Genomic DNA, 24699 nt, shown 5'->3' with positions numbered 1-24699 from the left:
TTTAGCATAATGCAGGACACACAGGAGTCAGACAAATGTGAGCTGCTATGATCACTAATTATATAATTATTACTATACCTATGCTAAGTAACCACTGTGGCATCTTGTTTGTTTGTGAAAGACATTGAGGTCAAATGTCTCTATGGACTGTAGCTTTTTCTCTCCAGAAGAAGCTTTTGTTAAGGGTGTTTCCTTTTTTCTCACAACTTGAGTGAAAAGTCACATCCTCAAAGATATCCACAATTTGATCAAAAACAACTTTTTAGTTTTCCCTTCACCTTTAGTTCTAATATTATCCCAAAAAACAACTGAATACAACTGTTTTATCCAAATTTATTCTCAGGGAAAAATAAAGTAGTGGCTCTACGCAACTTTTTCATTCACCAACCACCTTTTCATGCATCAAAACCTATGCTGTGATTGTCAGCTGAATTTCAATAGTTTCCACCTACTTAAGAGAGATGCTGCAAACAAATTAACTTTATTTTCAGACAAGAGGTCCAAGAAGACTTCACAGCTGAATCACGACGAACATATGGCTGTTTGCTCACAGCCAGGAACCCTTGATATTAGAAGAAAACTCCAACCCCGACCATCATCTAGCCTCTTTTCTCACAGTGAAGAACTGATGAGACAGTTCCCTGAGAAGGGAACATTTAGGTAATCTGGGATAGAAGGGCATGGAAGGACTGGACAAACTAAGCCTCCCCATGAAGAAAGGGAAAAGAATATTACAAAACAGACTAACAGAAAACAAGACCCATCAGTATCTCTAGGATAAACAAGAGGCCACTCTAGGTACTCGGATTAAAGGGTGTCCATGCCTACAGAGGCGGAGGATAAATCTAAGAAACAGAAATTTACAACCAGCCCACTGCTTCCATACTCTGCATTAGGTCAGTGTGAACGTAGCTTTGCTCCCATTGGTCAGACCTGACATGGGTCCTTCTGAAGATGGTGGGTCAGGTATATCCCAGCCACTCTCACCAGAGAATACATCTATGACAAACCCAAATTCCTAATCCTGAACTCCTTCGAGCCACTGTACATTGTGGTCACTCAATAATAGAATAAACTTTGTGAAAAAGCTGCATGTTTTAATTTAGGAAATGAGTAGAAGTTCACAAGCAACCCAGAATAGATGCCAGCAGTTTGCTCCAGTGGACCACACCGCAGCAGCAGCTCAGGCTCTGCAGAATCACTGTGTCCAGTGCTTCTTGAGATGTTCTTTCAGCTGAGGAATGGAAGGCAGCAGCTGCCGGCACTCATGACAACGAAGGGGCAGCTTCAAGAGCTCAGGCATCCCATCTCGGACAGTCACTCTACCAGCCTCTTGTACCATCTCGATCACAGCTGCAGATAAGGAAGAAAAGTCAAATCCCAGCTCATCTGGAAAACTAATATGAGATACCAAAAAAAAAAAAAAATCAAAAACATGACTCCAATCAGTATGCCAGGCCAGGTGTTCTAAAGCTCCATAAGCTTAGTTTAGACTTCCCTCAGGCAAAATGAGCTTAATCAGATTATAAATATGAGCAATCCACCTTTGAAATAATACACTCCTTCAGGACACACTCTAGGCAATCCATGTTACTCTGTCAAGAGCTCATCACAGTGCTTTACCTCTGGTTGGCCCTTGGTAAATGCCAGCTGCCATTGTGAACACCCCAGCAATGCTTAAGCTCTTACACACCAGGAAATGCTTTCTTCTACATATACACAGCCTTCCCCCTGCTAATTCACCACTCCTGACAGGAGGCAGCCCCGAAGCTCCCACCCAACTGATGGCAGAAGAGACAAGGAATTGTCCACAGCTTTCTTATCCATGAACTCCACTAATTCTCACAGCAGCCTTTAAGTCCCCTGTTGTCACAATAAAACACTGACCCTGACATAATAGCTTCCTAGGTCCCTCAAGAAGACAACTCACAGCAAAGTGGCAATAATACTACAATCCAAATAATCCAGTTTCTTTTCATAGGGCTCGCTTTATAGGGAACACAAAGTTGTACGTAGGTTTTTGAGGTCAGGTTGTTATTCAGGGAAACAACCAAATCAAATATAAGAACAGCTCAGAAAATGAAACAAATGTGAAAACCAAGGAACACTGTTTACCTTGTGATTCTAGGAAGTATTCTGTATTGAAAGAATTCCAATGTTTTTTGTTTTTAAGGCAAGGAGAATCAAAATCCTGGCTGATCACATGAAGATGTACATGGCTAGTTGAAAGAAAAAAAAAAAACCTGAGCATTAAACTCTTTAACAACTATGACTTAATCAAAATGACAAACAGTATGAGTACATTGTATTCATACTCTTTGAATATTCATACTATTGAATTGATGGTGTGTCCATTTGATTCAACTGATTCATTCATTTACTTAAGAATATTTAATGCTCAATAAGTATGTACTATGGCCAACATTGTTCCAGGCACTGAGACTTTAGCAAAAAACAAAATGGGAAAAGCCTCTGCCCTTACAGAAAATGTATGCTAATGAGGAAAGACAAATAATAAATAAGCAAACAAATAAACAAAAAAAAAAACTTCAAGAATTAACATTGCCAAGAAAAAATAAACAAGGAAAATGGGATAGGGTGCCCAGGGGTAGAAGCTGCCTCTTTAGTTAACAGTGTTCAGGGAAAGCATCTCCCAGGAAGTGATTTGAACCGAGACAGCAGCCAGGCAAGCAAGTTCTGTGGGAAGAGTGTCTCAGAAAGTGAGGAGGCCAAGAGCAGGGGCCTTGAGATGAGGAAAAGCTCAGTGCAACCAAGAAGCAGAAAGAAGGTAATATGGCCCAAATGTATGGCCTGAATTGTTGGAGCCAAGCAGCAGAGACGAGGCAGGAACCACAAAGGTCATAAAGGTTCTTAAAGGCCGACAAGGGGTTTGCATTCTATTCTGAATCTACTGGGAAGCCATTGAAGGATTTTCAGCCAAAGAGTGCTATTATCTGATTTATACTTTTTTGTTGTTGTTAACAACAAAAAACTTGAATTACAAATTTTAAAATGGACCACAATTTAAAAGTGGGCCTATTTTAATTTTATTATTCTTAAATTCATTCTTTTGAAAATGCGACCAGGTGCGGTGGCTCACGCCTGTAATCCCAGCACTTTGGGAGGCTGAGGCAGGTGGATCACTTGAGGTCAGGAGTTCAAGACCAGCCTGACCAATATGGTAAAACTAACTACTAAAAATACAAAAAACTAACTGGGCGTGGTGGCAGGCACCTGTAATCCCAGCTACTTGGGAGGCTGAGGCAGGAGAATCACTTGAACCTGGGAGGCGGAGGTTGCAGTGAGCTGAGATCGTGCCACTGCACTCCAACCTGGGTGACAAAGTTAGACTCCATCTCAAAAAAAAAAAAAAGAAAAAGAAAAAGAAAATGCACTTTATTTTTGAAATGATAAAATACTTAACTATGAACTGACAAAGCAGAGGTTGGCTGACACTAGTGGGTCAATTCTTCATGTAGATATTTAAATGCTGTTTTCTGTATTAATCAAAATGATTTGCAATAGGAAATTGGAAAAGGGGAGCAAAGCAGAGTGCAAAGCATATACTGAGGTCTTTCCATGGGTATCTGATAGAATGCAGATTCAGCACAATAAAATGTAGACTTTGCAGCAGTGGCCTGTAAGTGTACTCCAAGTGTACCCTAAGAACCTAAGTAAAAACCATTTTTTTCTTATTCCTAACAGAAAAACAAATTTTGTTTTGTTTAAACAATAAAATGTAATGGAAAGATCTGTACTGTAAAACTACTTGCTATAAACTATCACAAGGACAGAAAACCAAACACCGCATGTTCTCACTCATAGGTGGGAACTAAACAATGAGATCACTTGGACACAGGGCAGGGAACATCACATACTGGGGCCTGTCGGCAGGGTGGGGGGCTCAGGGAGGGACAACATTAGGAGAAATACCTAATGTAAATGATGAGTTGATGGGCACAGCAAACCAACATGGCACATGTATACCTATGTATCAAACCTGCATGTTGTGCACATGTACCCTAGAACTTGAGTATAATAATAAAAAAAAAAAATACTCGCTATAGCTCATGTGTTCAGTTTGTTCAACAACCTCATTCACACATGATGAATTACATGAATAGAAAGTCACCAAATAAGACTCAAGACAAAAAAATTATCTATCAACTTTCATACGAAAAGACCACAGCTTTAATGATTTATACAATCCTTAATACCTGGTGAGTATAGGTTTCTAAATCAAAATCAAGTCATAAGCTGTTTACAACAACTGCATTATACTAACATTTTCTTTCCAGTATTTCTTCCTATGAGGGAAAAAATCATCAGAAGCTTTCACTCTTGAAAAGCCTCCTAAACTGAAACAGTGTTCTTCTCCAAAACAAAAATATTCTACAAAGTCAAACAGTAAATAAACAAAGCTAAGCTAATTACAACAGTCATGTTTCCAAAAGTAAAATCTATTAAGTACAATACACCTGCACAAGAAATTACAAGAAATGATTACAGTTACAGATGCAAAATAATATCTAATTATCCCAGGCTTGTGAACTAATAATTAAAATCAAATTCATATGCTAGTTCCAATATTATGTACAATTTAGATAAGCTGGTCAAGTATTACTTGAATATACACCATATTTGTTAAACCTAAGATTGTATTACCTTATCTCATCCTTTAATATTTGTAGATAAATGCCAATATGAAAAAAATGTAATTTCCATTTATATATTAACAGATAATTTCTACTGCATATGTTTTAAACTGTTAAAAAATAAAAAAGTCAAGGTACATTTTCACTTAAGAGATAAAAATAAATTACCAGAATTTTAACTGAAAAAGTTTCATATCAATTTATAAAAATGACCCAAGCACATGGCTCATACCTGTAATCCCAGCTACTCAGGAGGCTGAGGCAGGTGGATCACTTGAGGTCAGGAGTTCAACAGTGGCCTGGGCATGAGACCCTCATCTCTAAAAAATTGTTTTAATTAGCCAGGCATGGTGGCGCACCCATAGCCCCAGCTACTCGGGAGGCTGAGGCAAAAGGATACCTGGAGCCTAGGAGTTCAAGGCTGCAGTGAGCTATGATCTTGACACTATACTCCAGACTGGGAGACAGGGTGAGACTCCCATCTCTTAAAACAAAAACAAAAACAAAAAATGAAAAAAAAAATCATTTATAAAAATGGGTGGAAAAAAAGCTGGGTGCAGTGGCTCACGCTTGTAATCCCAGCACTTTGGGGGGCCAAGGCAGGTGGATCATTTGAGGCCAGGAGTTCAAGACCAGCCTGGCCAGTATGACAAAACCCCATCTCTACTAAAAATACAAAAATTAGCTGGGCATGGTGGTGCATGACTGTAATCCCAGCTACTCAGATAGCTGAGGCACAAGACTAGCTTGAACCCGGGAGGCAGAGGTTTCAGGGAGCTGAGATTGCACCACTGCACTCCAGCCTGGGCGACAGAGTGAGACTCTGTCTCAAAAATGAAAAAAAAACAAACTGAAACAGATACCATAAAATTATCATATGGTCTCCGATATAAGAAGGTATTTAAAGAAGGGGCGTTAGGTCAAAAACAAGGACTAACCCAAGTGTGTTGCTTTAAAAATCTAATTTGTAGGAAAACTAGTTGCTTGGCCTAATTTTAAATCTAATTACAAAATCCATCCTTTTTTTGTTTTTTGAAAAGCATAACAAATTTATTTAATCCAAGTTTTATGTGACACAGGAGCCTTCCAAATGAAGATGCAAAGATACAGGGAAAACTATCCATTTTTACACTTGGGTTTGTTGAAGCATGGAAAGCCATGTAGAACCATTATTGCTTCAAAAGGGTATACGACTTAATGAGAATAGACTGAGTGGGGAAACCCAGCAAGGCCTGTCTGTCCAGATTCTTCTTAACCTCTTCGTGCAGCATTCCTTCTTCCCAGGTATGGGAATGGCAGTCTTATGACCTACCATCAAACAAGGTAGATCAGAGAATTTCTTTATAGCCAGGTCTACATAGAAAAGAAGGTTAGAGTAATATTTTGGGTTTTTTGGTTGGCTTTGAGGAAGAAAGGTTCTAGTTTCTATAACCTGCCTTGAGAAAGAGGAATTATAGTTTCTATGGATTGCTTAGGGGGAGAATGAGGGGCAAGAGACAGGGGGCAGGAGAAGGTCAAGGAGAAACTTTGCTTCTGAGGCCTTTATTTGGGGTTATCATTTTCTAAGCCCCAACAACCCTATCTGTGAAATGGAAGTGAAGATACCTATTTTACAGGGTTGCTAAGATGACGAAATGAAAGAAATAAAGCTCAAGTGCAATTTCTGATAAATAATAGACAGCAGATTTTAAATGAGGTATCACCTGTCCCATAAACATTTATGGTATGTATCCTCCCACCTTCAATAACCATGGTGGGGGACAGGAGCGCAGGACAGGAAAAGGGTACAATTCTCCCTTAACTACAAGCCGGATTAGCACTGTTTCTGCCGACTCCACTTTCATGACCCACTTTCTTACATCAGTGGTTCGCAAACCCTAAAGCTCTATTGTTGATATTCACTTTTTGATCCATTTACTATGATTGGGCTTCTGTCCCATCACACTACTAAAAGCATATTTTTTTGGATATAACTTATGTTTTGCTAACTACCAAGTTGGTTCTCTTTTTTTTCTATCATTAATATATTTAATATAGGTAACTTTTTAAAACTTTTAGGTTCAGGGGTCCATGTGCAGGTTTGTTATATAGGTAAATTGTATGTCACAGGAGTTTGCTATACAGATTATTTCACCACCCAGGTAATAAGTATAGTACCCAATAGGTAGTTTTTCAATCCTCCCCCACCTCCCTCCCGCCACTGTCAAATAGGCCCTAGTGTCTGTCGTTCCCTGCTTTGTGTCCATGTGTGCTCTGTATTTAGCTCCCATTTATAAGTGAGAACATGAGGTATTTGGTTTTCTGCTCCTGTGTTAGTTCACTTAGGATAACGGCTTCCAGCTCCATCCATGTTGCTGCAAAGGACATGTTCTCATTCTTTTCTATGGCTGTGTAGTATTCCATGGTGTATATGTACCACATTTTCTTCATCCAGTCTACTACTGACAGGCATCAATCATGGTTGATTCCATGTCTTTGCTACTGTGAATAGTGCAGCAATGAACATACAAAATCTAATTTAATAGTCCAGATATTTTGGTAGTTATTCCAACTCAACAGAACTTCCACTGACGTCCACATTCATTACAGACAACAAATGTTATCAGTCCATCAGCACTACCTTTGCACATGTGAACAAGCCACTCTGGATTCCACCTGCCTTGGCCACCTAATGCTCTCTGATGGCTTCTTTGGTCAAGTTTTTCCATATCTCTCTGAGCCCATCACTAGCCATTTCCTGTGCCATCATTCTAGCAAATAAGACGGGAGGAATATTCTCACATGGTACATTTTCCCTTAAATTTGGATTCTTTGCTCTTTAAGATTTGATATCCTACTTCATACTCTACTTTTGCATTTCGCATCTATATTCCTTAATTTCTTGATATACAGCCTCCTCAATTTGAGATCCTAATTCTTCCTTACCAGCTCCAATAGCAGTGTAGCCATCTCCTGTTTGGAGAGCTGCAGCAAGCATCTCCCAACACTTTAACCAAACAGAGTCAGAAGTGCTTCGTTCCTGAATAAAAGATGAAACACGAGTATCTAGAGCATTTGTCTCACCCTCTCTGCTGCTTGCATTGCCACCGGAGCTACTTTCTTCTCTCACTTCAGGGCTATTCTGCAATGTAACTGCAGGTTCTTTTTTCTTTTCTTCAGGGTCTTTCTCGGTTGATAGTAACTTTTTCCCAGATTTCATGACAGACTGTTAAAGATGCAACTTCTTCATCTTTATGCTGCTTGCCATTAGCATTAACTGATATTCTGATTCTTCTGGAGGCTGTAATAATTCCATGGTCATGGGAATATTTTTAAGCTCCTTGGGCAAATCCAATGCTCCAGCTGTATTCTTCTGTACCATCTTGTCCATCTACTTGGCCATGGGAACCACCTTGTCCTCTGTGGCTCTGGCAGGTCTTCCCCACACCCAGTCAGCTGGTGATGAGAAGTGCATAAAACCGAGGTGGAAAGGATGGCAAGAAACAAGCCTCAGTGGTCCTGACAGGCTGGGCCAGGCCCTTCCTCACAAACCAAGCCCATAGGGGCAACCTGATTTACACGTTTAAAAGATCACTCTGACTGTTGTGTGAAGAAAGGATGGGTAGGGAGGGACATGGAGAAACCAGTTAAGGAGGCTGCTACAGCAGTCTAGGCCAGAAAATCACAGCCTACACTAGAGCTGAGCTGTAGCAGCTGAGATGGCAACAAGCAATCCTGCTTTGAATGCATTTTGGAATAGAACAAACAGAACTTAATAATGGGCTGCATGTTGTTTTGGGAGAGTGTTACTTACTGAGATAAAGAAGGTTAGGTGAAAAAGCAGGTTTGGGGAAGAACATCAGGAATTCTCTTTTGGACTTGTTAAACCAAGTAGAATGCCTTTTTGTATAACAGCTTTCACTCTTAAAATCAGTCATATTTCACATTCTCCCAGTAAACAAAATCAATCAACATGTGTGCAGAATCCAAAATGAAGTATAAGCACTAATAAATAAGCATAGCTGTATTACAAATGAATGAGGAAATCACACTAAACGGGCTGAGGAAGAAAATACAGTAACTAACCTAGCTTTGGAGAACAGTGTTTTGACTAGATACAATAAGGCTAAAAACAAAAAGAGCTATAGGCAAGTACTGTACTCTAGTTAGTAAATGTCTTTGTCACAGGGGTATGGGTTAGGAATCCTGTAACTATTTTATGGGTACTAGGACTGAACAAGTAAATGAATTTATTGTAACTAATGAGAGCCAGGTTTCTCACTGTTGGAGAAAGCAGTTACAAAAAAGGAAAAGGGAAACAAGAATGAAACTTACAGAGTTGGAATGGTGTCAGAGATATCAGTATGAACTCATGGTTTTCCACATACAAATAAAGGTAGATAAACACAGAATTATAGAGGGGTGCGTGTGTGTGTGTGTGTGTGTGTGTGTGTGTGTGTGTGTATGGGTTAGGATTCATACATGCATTTCTGGCTCTATGGCTGAGAGGACCTAGAAGCAAGGACATCCTGGAATCAACCACTTCTCTCACAGAAACCTAGTGCCCAAGAAGACCTAGAGCTCTTTGGAGAAGTAGTTCATTCCAGATAAGCCTGGAACATCTTGTGGGGCCAGAAAATAAATTGCCCAAAAGATGTTGAAGGCATATCAAAGTGACACAAGAGCTGACCTAAAGGGGCTTTCAATAACCAAAGCTGAACAATTTGAGCAACAAAATAATTATAGTATTGAATTATAAACTATAGAATAAACATCCATGAGTCCATATCATTAAATGATTGAATAAAGAACTAATGAGAAAAACGGAACAGCGCTTTCACACAGAATAATTTCAATTAATAAGTTAGGTGAAGGAAGTATAAAGTCACCATAGAGTAAATACCAATACAATAACTATTACAGGCAAGATGCACCAATAGATGCTAAAATCATTGGGTGCAAGTTTGAGGAGAAATAGTAGCACAGTCTCAAAATATCTAACCCAAAATATTCATGAATTAAAAAAAAAAAAAAACTAATTTTGAAGGTGGAAAGCTGGCAGACACCACCTTAACAAAATGATCAAGATTAACATCACCAGTAATAAACCATCTCAACATCATGCCCCCCCATATGACATATTGAGGACACAATCAGAAATATCACTTCAATGATTAAAAAAATGCATAACATCAACCTAATCATGAAAAAAAAAAAAAATTAGACAAACCCAAATTAAAAGACATCCTAAAGACAATTAGCCAGTATTCATCAAAAGTGTCAAGGTCATGAAAGCCAGGAAAGTAGGAATTGTCACAGATTGAGGGAGACTAAGAAGAGAGAACAAATAAATGAAATGTGAGATTGGATTCTGGAGTAGAAAAAGAACAATACAGGAAAAATGGGTGAAATTCAAATAAGGTCTACAGTTTAGTAAGTTATCTAAAATAAGGTCTATAGTTTAGTTATCTACAGTTAGTATTATGAAAGGTCTTTGTTCTTTTTCATACTTAATTTTTTATATTTTCTTAATTGAAAACATTACTTTTACAACAGGCAAAATAATTTTACTTGTTTATCACCTTTTCCTTTCTAACATGTTCATTTATTCAAAATTACATCATACAGAGTAATATAAAAGGGTATATAAATAGCAACTTTGCTTATTGGCTCATTTTGCCTCCCATATATATCTACCACAGCTCTTGCTGTGAGCATTCTCCTTAGCATGACAACATTCACTGTATGAAAAAGGTATGAGCATCATGATCACTACGTGAAAAGGGCTCAGTGGCCAAGGGCTCTATTAGTCAGGGGCTCTGCATTAGGGAAACAGGATTATGGGTGACTTTCCCTCCTAAATTTTCAAATCAGCCTTTAACAATAAAAATATATTTATATTTTTAAAGTGAGGTACAACATACATCCACCCTATGACCTAACAATTCCATCTCCAAATATTTATTCTTTTTTTTTTCTTCTTCTTTTTTGAGACAGAGTCTCACTCTGTTGCCCAGGCTGGAGTACAGTGGTGTGATCATAGCTTACTGCAGCCTCAACCTCCTGGGCTCAAGTGATCCTTCCACCTCAACCTCCCAAGTAGCAGGTGTGCACCACCACCCTCGGCTAATTTTTTGTATTTTTTGTAGAGACAGGTTTTGCCATGCTGCCCAGGCTGGGATCCCTAAATATTTACTCAAGGGGAAAAAAATAAATAAAGTACATATGTCTATGATATACACAATAACACACACGAATCTCAAAATTATGCTGACCCAAAAAAGCCAGACCAAAAAAGAGTATGCAATGTATGATTCCATTTATACATGTTAGCTCTAGAAGAGACGAAAACTATCTATGCTGAAGGAAATAAAAGCAATCCTTGAGGGAGGATTAACTGGAAAGGGGCACAAGGGAACTTTCTGGGATGAAAGGATAGACATCTGTATCTTAATCAGAATGATAGTGGCAAGATGGTACACGCTTATGAAAACTGATCAAACTATGCATCTTATTATGCACTTTATTGTATGTAAGTTATGCCTCAACTTAAGAGAATCAGTAATGACTAGGGAAAAATCTGGCACAAAGATTTCATTTGGTTCAAGTGGCCAGTAACCTAAGTCGTAATTATTCACCTAAACAAAATGTTGAGTGTTGGTAGTCAAAAAAAAATAAGCAGAGAAAATCCTGTCACATGCTACAACATGGATAAGCCTTGAAGACATTATGCTAAGTAAAGTAAGCCAGTCACAAAAGGACAAATATGTCCTTGTATGATTCCACTAATACGAGGTACCTAGAGTAATCAAATTCACAGGGAAGGAAAGTACAATGGTGGTTGCCAGGAGTGGGAGGGGGAAATGGAGAGTTATTATTTAAGGTACAGAGTTTCAGTTTGGGAAGAGAAAACAGTTCTGGAGATGGATGGTAGTAATAGTTGCATAGTAATATGAATATAGTAATGCCAATGAATTGTACACTTAAAGATGACTAAAATGTAAATTTTGTTATGTATATTCTATCACAGTTTTTTAAAAACAAAATAAAAACTCTAAAATCTAGACTCATCATCTTATTGCTTAAATCAAAGGAATCATGGAGATCCACCTTGCTTGTATTCTTTGAAAGAAATCAATCATTCCTTTCTGAATCCGTCTGGGCATAAGCCACAGGAAAACAAATTCTATACTTTTCTCTCATTTTATTTTCAAATCCTGGATCTACGAAGCTGTCATTACAGAAGTCTATGATGTTTGTTTCCTTCAGAGTAATGGTCCTTAATCATTCTGGGGTTACGGATGCTTTTGAAGAATCTGATAAAAGCCACTGACCACAATTCTTTACCTGAGGATAATGAAGCTGCTTCATCTAGTTCACATATTAGGCTCTCGAAGGTTTATATTTTGAGAGGAACAAAGAACCAAATGTGACTGAATTATAGGCAGAAGTGGGAACTCAAAGCTTGCATGCAAGTCAGGCAGAGAGGTGGAAGCTTCAGCCCACCTGCTCTGGAAAAACTCCATCCCACTTCCCTGGGTCTCAGTGCAATATGCGCCCTCAGCAAGCCCAGGCTGAATCTATCTGCCCACCTGGACGGAACCAGGAGCCAGCAGCACTACCCACCTGGCTTACCTCATACTCGGAATGGCGTGGTAGCCCAATCGGAAGCGGAGTTTGCTGGACCCAGCAAAATCTACAATCACCTTTTCCCCCACAGTGTGCATATGCTTGAGGAGTTCAAGGTGTTCCCTGCTCACAGCCTTCAGACTGGAAATGGAGGTCCAAGGTAAGACCAGCCAATGGTAACGGGCCTTCGGGTATTTATCCTTTATCACCACCACCTGCTCATCTTTGTAAACCTAGCAGAGGGACACAAGAGAAGGAAACAGACATCTACTAAGAATCTTCGGTGTGCCTGGTTGTTATATTCACTAAGTCACTTAATTCCCACAGTCTTGTGCAAATGGTTTTAATAGCCCAGTTTTGACAGAGGAGAGCACTGAGATTCAGATAGGTTGAGTGTCTTGTACAAGTCATAGTTCCTAAGACGGAAATCTAGGATTCCAACTCAGATCTGGTTGACTCCAGAGTCTGTTTTCAACCACCACACCACACAGAAGATGCACAGTACAAAATAGTTCCCAAGAATCTGATGTAAAATCTCTATAGGCATAAATTCAAAAGCATCCTTCTCCACTCCCACATGGCAGACTGTGTGACTCATACACGTGGGTTCCAGTGAGCCCTATTAGACCTGCCCCTTGTCAACAAGGAATGTAATTGAAGTGGAACTCAAAGGCTCCTCAAAGATGATGCCTGTTTTTTTTTTTTTTTTGGTTTTATTTTTTGAGATGGAGTTTCGCTCTTGCTGCCCAGGCTGGAGTGTAATGGTGCGATCTTAGCCCACCGCAACCTCCACCTCCCGGATTCAAGTGATTCTCCTGCCTCAGCCTCTCAAGTAGCTGGGATTACAGGCATGCACCACTACGCCCAGCTAATTTTTTGTATTTTTAGTAGAGACGGGGTTTCTCCATGTTGGTCAGGCTGATCTCGAACTCCTGACCTCAGGTGATCCTCCCGTCTCGGCTTCCCAAAGTGCTGCGATTACAGGGATGTCTGACTGTTAATGCCAGGGCAGCACAGTACTACTGTCACAGTGTATTATCTCTGATGCTCCCCTGAAAGAAACCATACTAAGGTTAATGCAACTTCCCTTAAAGTACCCAGAAGTTTAAAAGGCACAAGGCAGAGGGGATATTCATTTGAAGAACTTAGCTTTCTCTCCAAACAATTCCAGCTGCTACTTTATTGCCAATGTGAAAAGCCTCTTGTTCTCACAGAACAGCCCAATGAAATGAATCTCATTCAGAAAGACTGATATCCTTTGATTTCAATTGCAATTAAGACCTCTGTGGAGTGGTCATTTACAACATGAAATGTACTGAAATTCCAAAATTGTATTCTAACCTGCATTTTGGGGTCCTGCATAGAAATCTTCAAGCCTTGACTCCAGTGGCCCAGTGATTCCTAAAAAAAAAAAAAAAAAGAGCAATGTAAATTACAAATGCCAATAATTAAATTTGGCAACAGTTAATACTGTGTGATAGCACAACTAAACTTGGAAATAAGCTTAGTTTTTGAGAATTAAACAAGATTCACTTGACTTTACTTCACTCCGTTGCCTTCCTATATTCTCTTTTTTTTTTTTTTTTTTGAGACAAAGTCTCACTCTGTTCACCCAAGCTGGAGTGCAGTGGCATGATCACTGCAACCTCCGAAGTGATTCTCCTGTCTCAGCCTCCCAAGTAGCTGGGATTACAGGTGCCCACCACCACGCCCAGCTAATTTTTGTATTTTTTAGTAGAGATGGGGTTTCACCAGGTTGGCCAGGCTGGTCTTGAACTCCTCACCTCAGGTGATCCACTGGCCTCCACCTCCCCAAGTGCTGGGATTACAGGCATGAGCCACCACACCCGACCCTATATTCTTTTTTTTTTTTTTTTTTTGAGATAGAGTTTCACTCTTGGTGCCCAGGCTGGAGTACAATGGTGCAATCTCAGCTCACTGCAACCTCTGCCTCCCGGGTTCAAGCGATTCTCCTGCCTCAGCCTCTGGAGTTGCTGGGATTATAGGTATGCACCACCACGCCCGGCTCATTTTGTATTTTTAGTAGAGACCAGGTTTTGCCACATTGGTCAGGCTGGTCTCGAACTCCTGACCTCAGGTGATCTGCCCATCTCGGCCTCCCAAAGTGCTGGGATTACAGGCGTGAGCCAGCACACACAGCCATTTTTTATTGTTGTTGTTGTTTTTTGAGACGGAGTCTTGCTCTGTTGCCCAGGCTGGAGTGCAGTGGTGCCATCTCAGCTCACTGCAACCTCCGCCTCCCAGGTTCAAGCAATCCTCCTGCCTCAGCCTCCCGAGTAGCTGGGATTACAAGTGTACGTGTACCACCAGGCCCAGCTAATTTTTGTATTTTCAGTAGAGATGGAGTTTCACAATGTTGGCCAGGCAGGTCTCAAACTCCTGACCCTCAAGTGATCTGCCCGCCTCGGCCTCCCAAAGAGCTGAGATTACAGGCATGAACCACTGCACCCAGCCAGCCTTCCTATATTCACAGCTGGCTGTTCTAGATGAAGGCAAGAAATGCCAGAGTATGAGTCATACCTTCTTTGCCCTCTCTCACTCCAGCTACAGCCTGACCAATTCTCCACTTTGACATCAGCATATGAATTACACGATCTATGAAAACCTTCTATAGATGCATAAACAACTGACCCACTTTAGTTGTTCAGTGTTAAGTACACACTGCCATTATTGCTCTACCTTCAGGTGGCTTACCTCAAGAATTTAAGAAAAAAGCACATAAAGGAACATTCATACAAATGATTTTCACGCCACAAACAAGTGACTCTTTCATCATGGTTAATAACCCCTCACGCATTTCTGAACTTTACAGTGTACAAAACAATTAAGCAGTCATTATATTTCATTTCTTCTCCACATCATCTACCAATCACACTACCCTCACCTTTTTGATAGGTGCATCTTTTCCCTTCTTTAGGGGCACAGAGCATTGGCTAGGGTTGCTCCCAGGTTCCAGCCCTGTCCCAGGCTCAGCTTCCTGAGCAGCATCCCTTTCTATAGAATCACTGTTGCCTGATCTCTTTCTCTTCCTGTGTGTTTCCAGGCCAGGGTTCTTTGCTTCTTCCTCAAACTCTACAATATATGGATAAAGTTCATTCACCATGTGGAGAACCTGGCCAGGCTGCAGCTTCACCTCTTGGTCCTTCCCAATTACGACTGAGTCAATGCTGGTGGGATTGACTCCTACCTATGGAATAAACAATCAGAAAATAATTATAATAATAGCAACAGCACCTACAGTAAGATAGCCACTGCTATGTTAACCACTTACTATATGCCAAGCACCTTGCCTAATGTTCACCTATATTACTCCATCACTTCCATACATGACAGAGAAGCCTTCACTAGCTGGCACAGACACTCTAAAGTCAACAGCATAAAAAAATCATCGAGTATAAAATTCCAAGTTATAAATACACCTACCTGCTTTACCTTGACATATCCCTTGTTACACTCTGCTTTCAACTGTACTGAAAGAGATTGGAAGAAGTTAAACACAAATGCAACAAAGAACCAGGCACTTGCTCCTATTTTCCCTAAAGAAAACAAGCTTCACTACAAGAGGCAGCTGAACAGGTGTTTCCTTAAAGGCCTATTAGCAATCACCTGTTATGCAGGTGGCTGGAGCTCCAAATCCCACCAATTTCTAAAGGTTTAAATCCTTCCATAAAATGTCCAACAGCATACGTACTCCCTTAGCTATTGCCAAGATCCCTATGAGGCAGCTTCAATTAATCCCCACAAGTTTCCCTATTCCAGAACCCCTGGCCTGCTCATGATCACAGACTCTGCCGCCAGAAAAGAAGACCCATTTCTCCCAGCCTGGGCAGCATGGCAAAACCCCGTCTCTACAAAAAAAATACAAAAATTAGCCAGGAGTGGTGGCACATGCCTGTAGTCCCAGCTACTTGGGAGACTAAGGTGGGAGAATCACTTGAGCCCCAGGAGGTGGAGGTTGCAGTGAGTCAAGATTGCACCACTACACTCCAGCCTGGGCAACAGAGTGAGACCCTGTCTCGGGAGGAAAAAAAAAAAAAGACCCATTTCTCACACAAACTCTTGACCAAGGATTAAATCAGGCTTCCACTATTATTTTGGAAAAACAACAACTATTAGATGCCTTTAAAAGATAAAACAGTAAAAGACACATTCCTGGAACACAGAAACTCAGGTGGCTTTGGGTGGGAGGAGTGGAAAGAATGTTCTAGAAAGATGATTGCAGAGCCAGAACAATCTGAGCACGTGTGAGAAGTGGTAACATTAAGCATTCTTGTTCTGATAAATGAACAAGGTATCTGGAGTTGAGACAGGGAGGAAAGAAGAACCACCACAGCTGCTCCCCAGAGAGGACAGGGTGCCACACACATGCCCCTTCAGTTGCTGTTGTGAGGAAGGGAACAGAGAGAGAAGCAGCTGCTGCTTCTGCATCTTGGGCCTACCCACCTCAAGCATGGCTTTGTATCCCTCCACTTAGATTAACTCATATAGGAAAGATCATAATCAGTGCCGCAGATGCCAACTCTCTAAGTTCAGAACCCTTGGGAAACCTTGCTGTGGCGGGTCACACTCCAGGCAGCAGTGTGCACGTTTACAGGAAAAAACAAGGTACATGGTAAGGATTTTTTTCTGAAGGCAAGGACTTTCATGTTATTAAACCCTAAGACAAGTGCTAGATGCCATTGTCTCATAAAGATGTTATTCTCTGCGTGAAGCAATATGTAAAGGATGGCACTACCCCATTACTTCTCAGAGAGACATGGTTTCACCTGTAGACTCCAGAGTTTACATCTTGCTGCCCATTGAGCAATGTCCCTGGGGAAAGGAGGGCAGGACTCAATTCTACCATCCCATGGTAACAGGATGAACTTGCCTACTCCCAACCTTCACCCACGCTGCCTTGAACATTATCACATTGGGAGGGAAGAATCAGGAATAAATAGGGCCCTGGTATTGGCTAAAAGAGCTCAGTTCCTGAGCTGTATTTTTGGCAGACAATAGATTTTCCATCAAGATCACCCAGAAAATATGCATCTTTGGTTATCACTATCCCACATAACCAAACATAGTAATCTCCACATTTCTATGACCAGTTACCTTGCTGTCGAGAACATTTCTTATCAGTGATCTTGGTCTCTGGGCCACGCCCAATCACAACTGCTTCCAAATGTGGAAGTCTGATTCGCTGGTGCCGGCTGTCCTGTCTCACCAACCAGCACACCCGCATCATCACTCTGAGGGACAAAACAAGAGAATCACTAGAAAAACGGATCCACTAGCACGCGTCCTCCAGGGCCACACCCGGTGCCACCACGCATGTGAGTTACCAGCTATTCATCTTGAGGCAAGTGACTTCACCACCCTAGTCTCAATTTCCTCACCTATAAACCATGATAATGACGGGACTCAGGAGGCTGTTGTGAAGATTAAATGAGATAATGTGAGTAAGTATTTACCTCCCTGCCTGAATCATGCTAAGCAATCAAATATTTATTACACATTTATTTATTTATTTTATTTATTTTGAGACAGAGTCTCGCTCTGTACCCTAGGCTGGCATGCAGTGGCGCAATCTCGGCTCACTACAACCTCCACCTCCTCGGTTCAAGCAATTCTCCTGCCTCAGCCTCCTGAGTAGCTGGGATTACAGGCACCCGCCACCACACCTGGCTAATTTTCGGATTTTTAGTGGAGACAGGGTTTCACCATGTTGGCCAAGCTGGTCTCAAACTTCTGACCTCAGGTGATCCACCCGCCTCGGCCTCCCAAAGGGCTGGGATTACAAGCATGAGCCATCACACCTGGCCTGTTACACATGTATTGATATGTGCTGGACATTAGGCTACATATTGAAAGTCAAAGGATGAATAAACCAGGGACATTGTCCCTGTCCTTGAGGAGCCTGGAGTACAGTAGGACAGACAGAATCACATACCAATATTTACAATATAATGTGATAAACACTACAAGAAGACAGTAACCAAATATGGCATTAGCCCAGTAAAAGGACTGACTCTTGTGGAGAATATTTTAAAAGGCTTCACGAGGAAGGGATATTAATGTGGGGTTTTAAAGGATGAGAAGGAGTTTGCCTGCCAGAGAACTAAGGACATAAAAAAGATGTTCTCTAGTGCTTAGGTGTCTTTATGTGTCATAGGTTTTCCTTCCCTGTCATGACATACTGATGCTAGAACAATATATTTTACTCCCATCTGCCAGGAGACAGTCATAATAAATATGCAAATCTACAATTTCTTTCTTTTTTTTTTTCTGAGATGGAGTTTCACTCTTGTTGCCCAGGCTGGAGTGCAATGGCACAATCTTGGCTCACCGCAACCTCTGCTTCCTGGGTTCAAGTGATTCTCCTGCCTCAGCCTCCAGAGTAGCTGGGATTATGGGCATGTGTCACCAGGCTCAGCTAATTTTATATTTTTAGTAGAGACGGGGTTTCTCTATGTTGGTCTGTCTGGTCTCGAAATCCCGGCCTCAGGTGATCCGCCTGCCTCGGCCTCCCAAAGTGCTGGGATTACAGGCGTGAGCCACTGCACCCGGCCGCAAACCTACAATTTCTAAAGTGTGAATGTGGCAATTTTGTGCAATACACAACCTGCAAAACAATGGAAGTGCGATATTCTTTTGAAAAACAACCCTTATGGCCATGTGGACTATCAGTAAAAGAGAAAGAGACAAGAAATTCAGAAGAAAGATGAGGCCTCAACAATGGCCGAAGCAAAGGGGATGGAGAGCAAGAAGAGCCAGGAGAAATCTGGAAGATATACTTAATTGCTGATGACATTTGGGGAATGACAAAGGAATAAAAGGACACACTGGCCAGGTGCGGTGTCTCAGGCCTGTAATCCCAGCACTTTGGGAGCCCAAGGCAGGTGGATCACGAGGTCAGGAGTTTGTGACCAGCCTAGCCAACGTGGTAAAACCCTATCTCTACTAAAAATACAAAAACTAGCCAGGCATGGTGGCAGGTGCCTGTAGTTCCACCTACTCGGGAGGCCGAGGCAGGAGAATTGCTTGAACCTGGGAGGCAGAGGTTGCAGTGAGCCGAGATCGCACCATCGTATTCCAGCCTGGGCAATAGAGCAAGGCTCCATCTCAAGAAAAAAAAAGTGAGACACTCACCAAAAACTTCAAATTTGGAAGATGCCCATTAACAAAAATGAAAAATACACAAGGAGACATAATTTGGGGATAAAAAGGAAGGTGAAGAAAGAAGGACCAATTTCATATTGAAATGTAATTAGTTTAAGTTGCCTGTGGAAGATCTAAGACTCAAGCTGTGACATATGGGTATGAAGCTCAAGAGAGGGGAATGGACTAAATACATATATTTGAGAGGCATCAACATGTCACAGAGGCTGAGGCAAAGAGAGAGGATGAGATCACCCAATGAGGTGAAACAGGGAATTATGGGCAGAGAGAGGATGCCTCTCTAGACTCCAGACTCTTATCAGTGCTCAAGCCTCTAACACACCTCTCCTGGAAACCTGCCTACAGTCAAGGCAGCACATACGCCCTCTGCACAAGTTTCATGTCCATAAGCAAAGAAAAAAGAAACCCGATTTTTTTTTTTTTTTTTTTTTTTTTTTTTTTGAGATGGAGTCTCGCTCTGTCGCCCAGGCTGGAGTGCAATGGCACCATCTCGGCTCACTGCAAGCTCCGCCTCCTGGGTTCACGCCATTCTCCTGCCTCAGCCTCTCCGAGTAGCTGGGACTACAGGCGCCCGCCACCACGCCCAGCTAATTTTTTGTATTTTTTAGTAGAGACGGGGTTTCACCGTGGTCTCGATCTCCTGACCTCGTAATCCGCCCGCCTCGGCCTCCCAAAGTGCTGGGATTACAAGTGTGAGTCACCGCGCCCGGCCAAGAAACCCGATTTTTAAAAATCAGTTTCATTACCATCTGCAAAGACAAGACAATGCAAGGCAAAGTGAGTAAATGACAGCTGAGGAGATGCAAATTCAAATGAATAAGATTAGTGCGAGTACATGAGCACTAAGGAGGTAAAAAGTCCTGTATTAGCCAGTACAGGCTTCCAGAAACCTGGTTAGAGATGGCTAAGAGCCAAGGGGACTGATTAAGAAATGGAGTGGGAGGGGCCATTCCATTTTAAAAAGCACAAGTGACAACACAGATTTCGGCAATGGCAAGCCATAGGTCGGGGTAAAAGCAGACTTAGTTGGCTGAACCAGAGGAGCTGCCTCGGAGAGTCACAAAAAAAGACAGAGGTGTTGAAAGAATACTGGGCTGAAAAGTTTACATTTAACATAATCAAGAGGAAATAACTGCCAGGTTTTGAGCTTCACAGTAAGATAAAACAACAGCATCCAAAGAACACTTAACAGCTGTGTGTAGGCAGTCTAGCATGGAGAAACCCAGAGTCAGAGATCAGTGAGGAGGCTGTTAATATAACGTGGGCCAGAGAGGTCAAAAAGGCAGTTCAGCAAGTCTCTGTGAAGGAGTTGATGCAGGTGCATGAAGAGTCAGCTATAAATCTAAAAGCCTAAACCTGGAGCCTCAAATGATGATGGTGCTACGGGCAGGTCCCACTTTTAAATGCTATGCGTTCCAAGGGGCATCTGTTTGCACTTGCTGGAAACTGATGAATGAGCAGGTAACAGACTGAGAAGTGAAATATGTCTTCACTAGGCATTGGGAAATATGTGGTGACCGACTACTCACACTGACAATAAAAGAAGCCAGAAGAGAACAGATTTTGAGAGCAGGGCAAGAGAGGAATCCAGTGAGCAGCAGAGAGCATGGCTGGCAGATGCAGGATAATAGGAACTACCGGCCGGGCACGGTGGCTCAAGCCTGTAATCCCAGCACTTCGGGACGCCGAGGCGGGCGGATCACAAAGTCAGGAGATCGAGACCATCCTGGCTAACATGGTGAAACCCCGTCTCTACTAAAAATGCAAAAAATTAGCTGGGCGTGGTGGCAGGCGCCTGTAGTCCCAGCTGCTCAGGAGGCTGAGGAAAGAGAATGGCGTGAGCCCAGGAGGCGGAGTGTGCAGTGAGCCGAGATTGCGCCACTGCATTCTAGCCTGGGCGACAGAGCTCCGTCTAAAAAAAAAAAAAAAATAGGAACTACCCTTTCTGTCCTCCATCAATACAGATACTTTATTCCCCCAAAGTTCTCAAGTTATGGTGTTCCTTTTTACTACTTCCTGAGAAGCTGAAGTAGTGACTGCACAATGGTTATGTAACTAACCTTAAATAGTAACTTCACCCGTTTCAGCCTCCAACTTTTAGGAATGCAGTGTTTTACAATATGGCAAGTGCAGAAGGATGGGCGTTCCTGAATCTTCAACCCAGTCCCTCCAGTAAAACTCTATAAACTGAAAACTATGACAGCAGAGGTCATGTCCATTTTTGCTTATCAATATATCTCTAGCACCTAATCTAACACTTGGCACACAGCGGGCATACAATAAATATTTACAAGTGAATTATCAAATGCTATTTACTCTCTGCATGACAGTAATAATTATCCCAGTTTTCTTTCCTGCCTTCTCTCTCCCTTCCTTCTGTGGCTCTTCTTATGATGGAATGCTCTGTTACTCTCTTTGGGCAATCCCATCCATTCTCACATCTAGGTGGATAAATCCCAATTCTCTATTTTTCACCTCTGTATCTTCTTTTTTTTTTTTTTGAGAAGGAGTTTTGCTGTTGCCCAGGCTGGAATGCAGTGGCGCAATCTCGGCTCACTGCAAACTCCACCTCATGGGTTCAAGCGATTCTCCTGCCTCAGCCTCCTAAGCAGCTGGGATTACAGGAGTGCACTACCACACCTGACTACTTTTTGTATTTTTAATAGAGACGGGGTTTCACCACGTTGGCCAGGCTGGTCTCGAACTCCTGATGTCAGGCAATCCGCCCGCCTTGGCCTCCCAAAGTGCTGGGATTACAGGCGTGAGCCACCGCGCCCGGCCCAGCTCTACATCTTTCATTCTAGAGTTGAGGGGATTCGTCAGAATGAAATTCTTATTATTCCTTAAAGAACTCAAGTGATCTGATAGACCACACAAGGCCAGAAATCAGGTAACCTCAAATACTGCTGTCCAATAGAATTTTCTGCAATGATGGAAATGTTCTAAACCTGAGCTGTCCAATAAATTACCCACCACGTGACAATCGAGCATCTAAAATGCAGCTAGTACAACAGAGGAACTACATTTTTTACTTAATAGTTAAATAACTCCACGTGGCTGGGGGCTACCATAATATCCACCACAGTCCTGGAAACTTGCCCTGCCCTGATCCATCTCAAGTCCCTCAGGCCTGAAGTTAAGCTCATCATACTGTAACTCCACAGTGCTAGGTATTTCACCTCCCATTCCTCTTCACAGAACTAGTCCCACTTGCTCATCCCTCTCTCTCCTCTCTTCCCCAAGAAACACATACATACTGGCATACCTGCTTTGTGCTCTGCTCTATTACATTTCAAAGATATTGCATTTTTTTTTTTTTTTTTTTTGAGACGGAGTCTCGCTCTGTCGCCCAGGCTGGAGTGCAGTGGCGCAATCTCGGCTCACTGCAAGCTCCGCCTCCTGGGTTCATGCCATTCTCCTGCCTCAGCCTCTCCGAGCAGCTGGGACTACAGGCGCCTGCCACCACGCCCGGCTAATTTTTTGTATTTTTAGTAGAGACAGGGTTTCATCATGGTCTCGATCTCCTGACCTCGTGATCCGCCCGCCTCGGCCTCCCAAAGTGCTGGGATTACAAGCGTGAGCCACCGTGCCTGGCCGCATTTTTTACAAATTGATAGTTTGTGGCAATCTATGTCAAGCAAGTCTTTCAGTGCCATTTTTCCAACAGCATGTGCTCACTTCATGTCTCTGTGTCACATTTTAGTAATTCTCACAATATTTCAAACTTTTTCATTATTATTATATCTGTTACAATGATCTGTGATCAGTGATCTTTGATCTTTGATGCTACTGGAAGAAAATGCCATCTAGGACTTTCACAGGTAGAGAGAAGTCAATGCCTGACTTCAAAGCTTCAAGGACAGGCTGTCTTGTTAGGGACTAATGCAGCTGGAGACTTTAAACTGAAGCCAATGCTCATTTACCATTTCAGAAATCCTAAGGCCCTTAAGAATTATACTGAGTCCACTCTGCCTGTGCTCTATAAATGGAACAACAAAGCCTGGATGACAGCACATCTGTTTATAGCATGACTGACTGAATATTTTAAGATCTCTGTTAAGAACTACTGCTCATAAAAAAAAAGATTCCTTTCAAAATATTACTGCTCATTGACAATGCACCCAAGATCCCTGATGGAGATATATTATACAGGGAGATAAGTATTGTCTTCATGCCTGATAAAACAACATCCATTCTGCAGCCCATGGATCAAGGAGTAATTCTGACTTTTAAGTGTTATTAATTAAGAAATACATTTCATAAGGGTATAGCTGCTATCAACTGTGATTCTTCTGATGGACCTGGGAAAAGTAAATTGAAAACCTTTTGAAAAGGATTCAACTATTCTAGATGCCCTTAAGAACATCTGTAATTTATGGGAGGAGGTCAAAATATTAACATAAACAGGAGTTTGGAAGAAGTTGATTCCAACCCTTATGGATGACTTTGAGGGGTTCAAGACTTCAATGGAGGAAGTCACTCCCAATATAGCAGAAATAAAGAGAACTAAAATTATAAGTAGAACCTGAATATGTGACTGAAATGCTGCAATCTCATGATCATACTTTAATGGATGACGAGTTGCTTCTTATGGATGTGCAAAGAAAACGGTTTCTTGAGATGAAATCTATTTCTGGTGAAGATGTAATGAACATTACCGAAACGCCAACAAAGGGCTGGGTGTTATGGCTCACACCTGTAATCCCAGCACTCTGGGAGGCCTAGGTGGGCAGATCACTTGAGGTCCGGAGTTCAAGACCAGCCTGGCCAACATGATAAAACCCTGTCTCTACTAAAAATACAAAAATTAGCCAGGTGTGGTGGCATGCGCCTGTAATCCCAGCTACTTGGGAGACTGAGGCATGAGAATCACTTGAACCCAGGAGGCGGAGGTTGCCATGAGCCGAGATCATGCCACTGCACTCCGGCCTGTCTCTCCAAAAAAAAAAAAAAGAGGTTGGGTGCAGTGGCTCACACCTGTAATCCCAGCACTTTGGGAGGCCGAGGCAGGCAGATCACAAGGTCAGGAGTTCGAGACCAGCCTGGCCAACAGAGTGAAACCCCATCTCTACTAAAAACACAAAAATTAGCCAGGTGTTGTGGCACGTACCTGTAGTCCCAGTACTCAGGAGGCTGAGGCAGGAGAATCACTTGAACCCGGGAGGCGGAAGCTGCAGTGAGCCGAGAGCACGCCGTTGCACTCCAGCCTGGGTGATGGAGTGAGACTCCGTCTCAAAAAAAAAAAGAAAATGTC

The 24699-nt window shown here is 42.0% G+C and overlaps 1 protein-coding gene and 1 pseudogene across 5 annotated transcripts in view; both read right to left on the bottom strand.

The window, feature by feature from the left end:
- Positions 1 to 226: 226 nt before the first annotated feature.
- APTX (aprataxin) overlaps positions 227 to 24699 on the bottom strand; it is a 31066-nt gene continuing 6593 nt past the window's right edge. For 2 of the 5 annotated variants that reach the window (XM_058431427.1, XM_058431428.1), the window contains exons 2-9: positions 24556 to 24676; positions 17379 to 17515; positions 15708 to 15754; positions 15169 to 15471; positions 13605 to 13664; positions 12270 to 12496; positions 2116 to 2219; positions 289 to 1353 (exon numbers count right to left, since the gene is read on the bottom strand). In XM_058431427.1, coding sequence (XP_058287410.1) covers positions 1199 to 1353; positions 2116 to 2219; positions 12270 to 12496; positions 13605 to 13664; positions 15169 to 15471; positions 15708 to 15754; positions 17379 to 17511 — 1029 coding nt within the window. In that variant the 5' untranslated portion in view covers positions 17512 to 17515; positions 24556 to 24676 and the 3' untranslated portion in view covers positions 289 to 1198. Of the gene's footprint in view, positions 1354 to 2115; positions 2220 to 12269; positions 12497 to 13604; positions 13665 to 15168; positions 15472 to 15707; positions 15755 to 17378; positions 17516 to 24555; positions 24677 to 24699 lie in introns of all 5 variants that reach the window. The other 3 variants (XM_032138155.2, XM_032138158.2, XM_058431429.1) reach the window with 3 other exon arrangements.
- On the bottom strand, positions 7208 to 8109 carry LOC116459097 (transcription elongation factor A protein 1-like; annotated as a pseudogene).

The sequence above is a fragment of the Hylobates moloch genome, unplaced genomic scaffold (assembly GCF_009828535.3).
Source record: "Hylobates moloch isolate HMO894 unplaced genomic scaffold, HMol_V3 SCAFFOLD_19, whole genome shotgun sequence".
Lineage (NCBI taxonomy): Eukaryota > Metazoa > Chordata > Mammalia > Primates > Hylobatidae > Hylobates > Hylobates moloch.
This window is presented reverse-complemented; position numbering and strand designations above follow the sequence as displayed.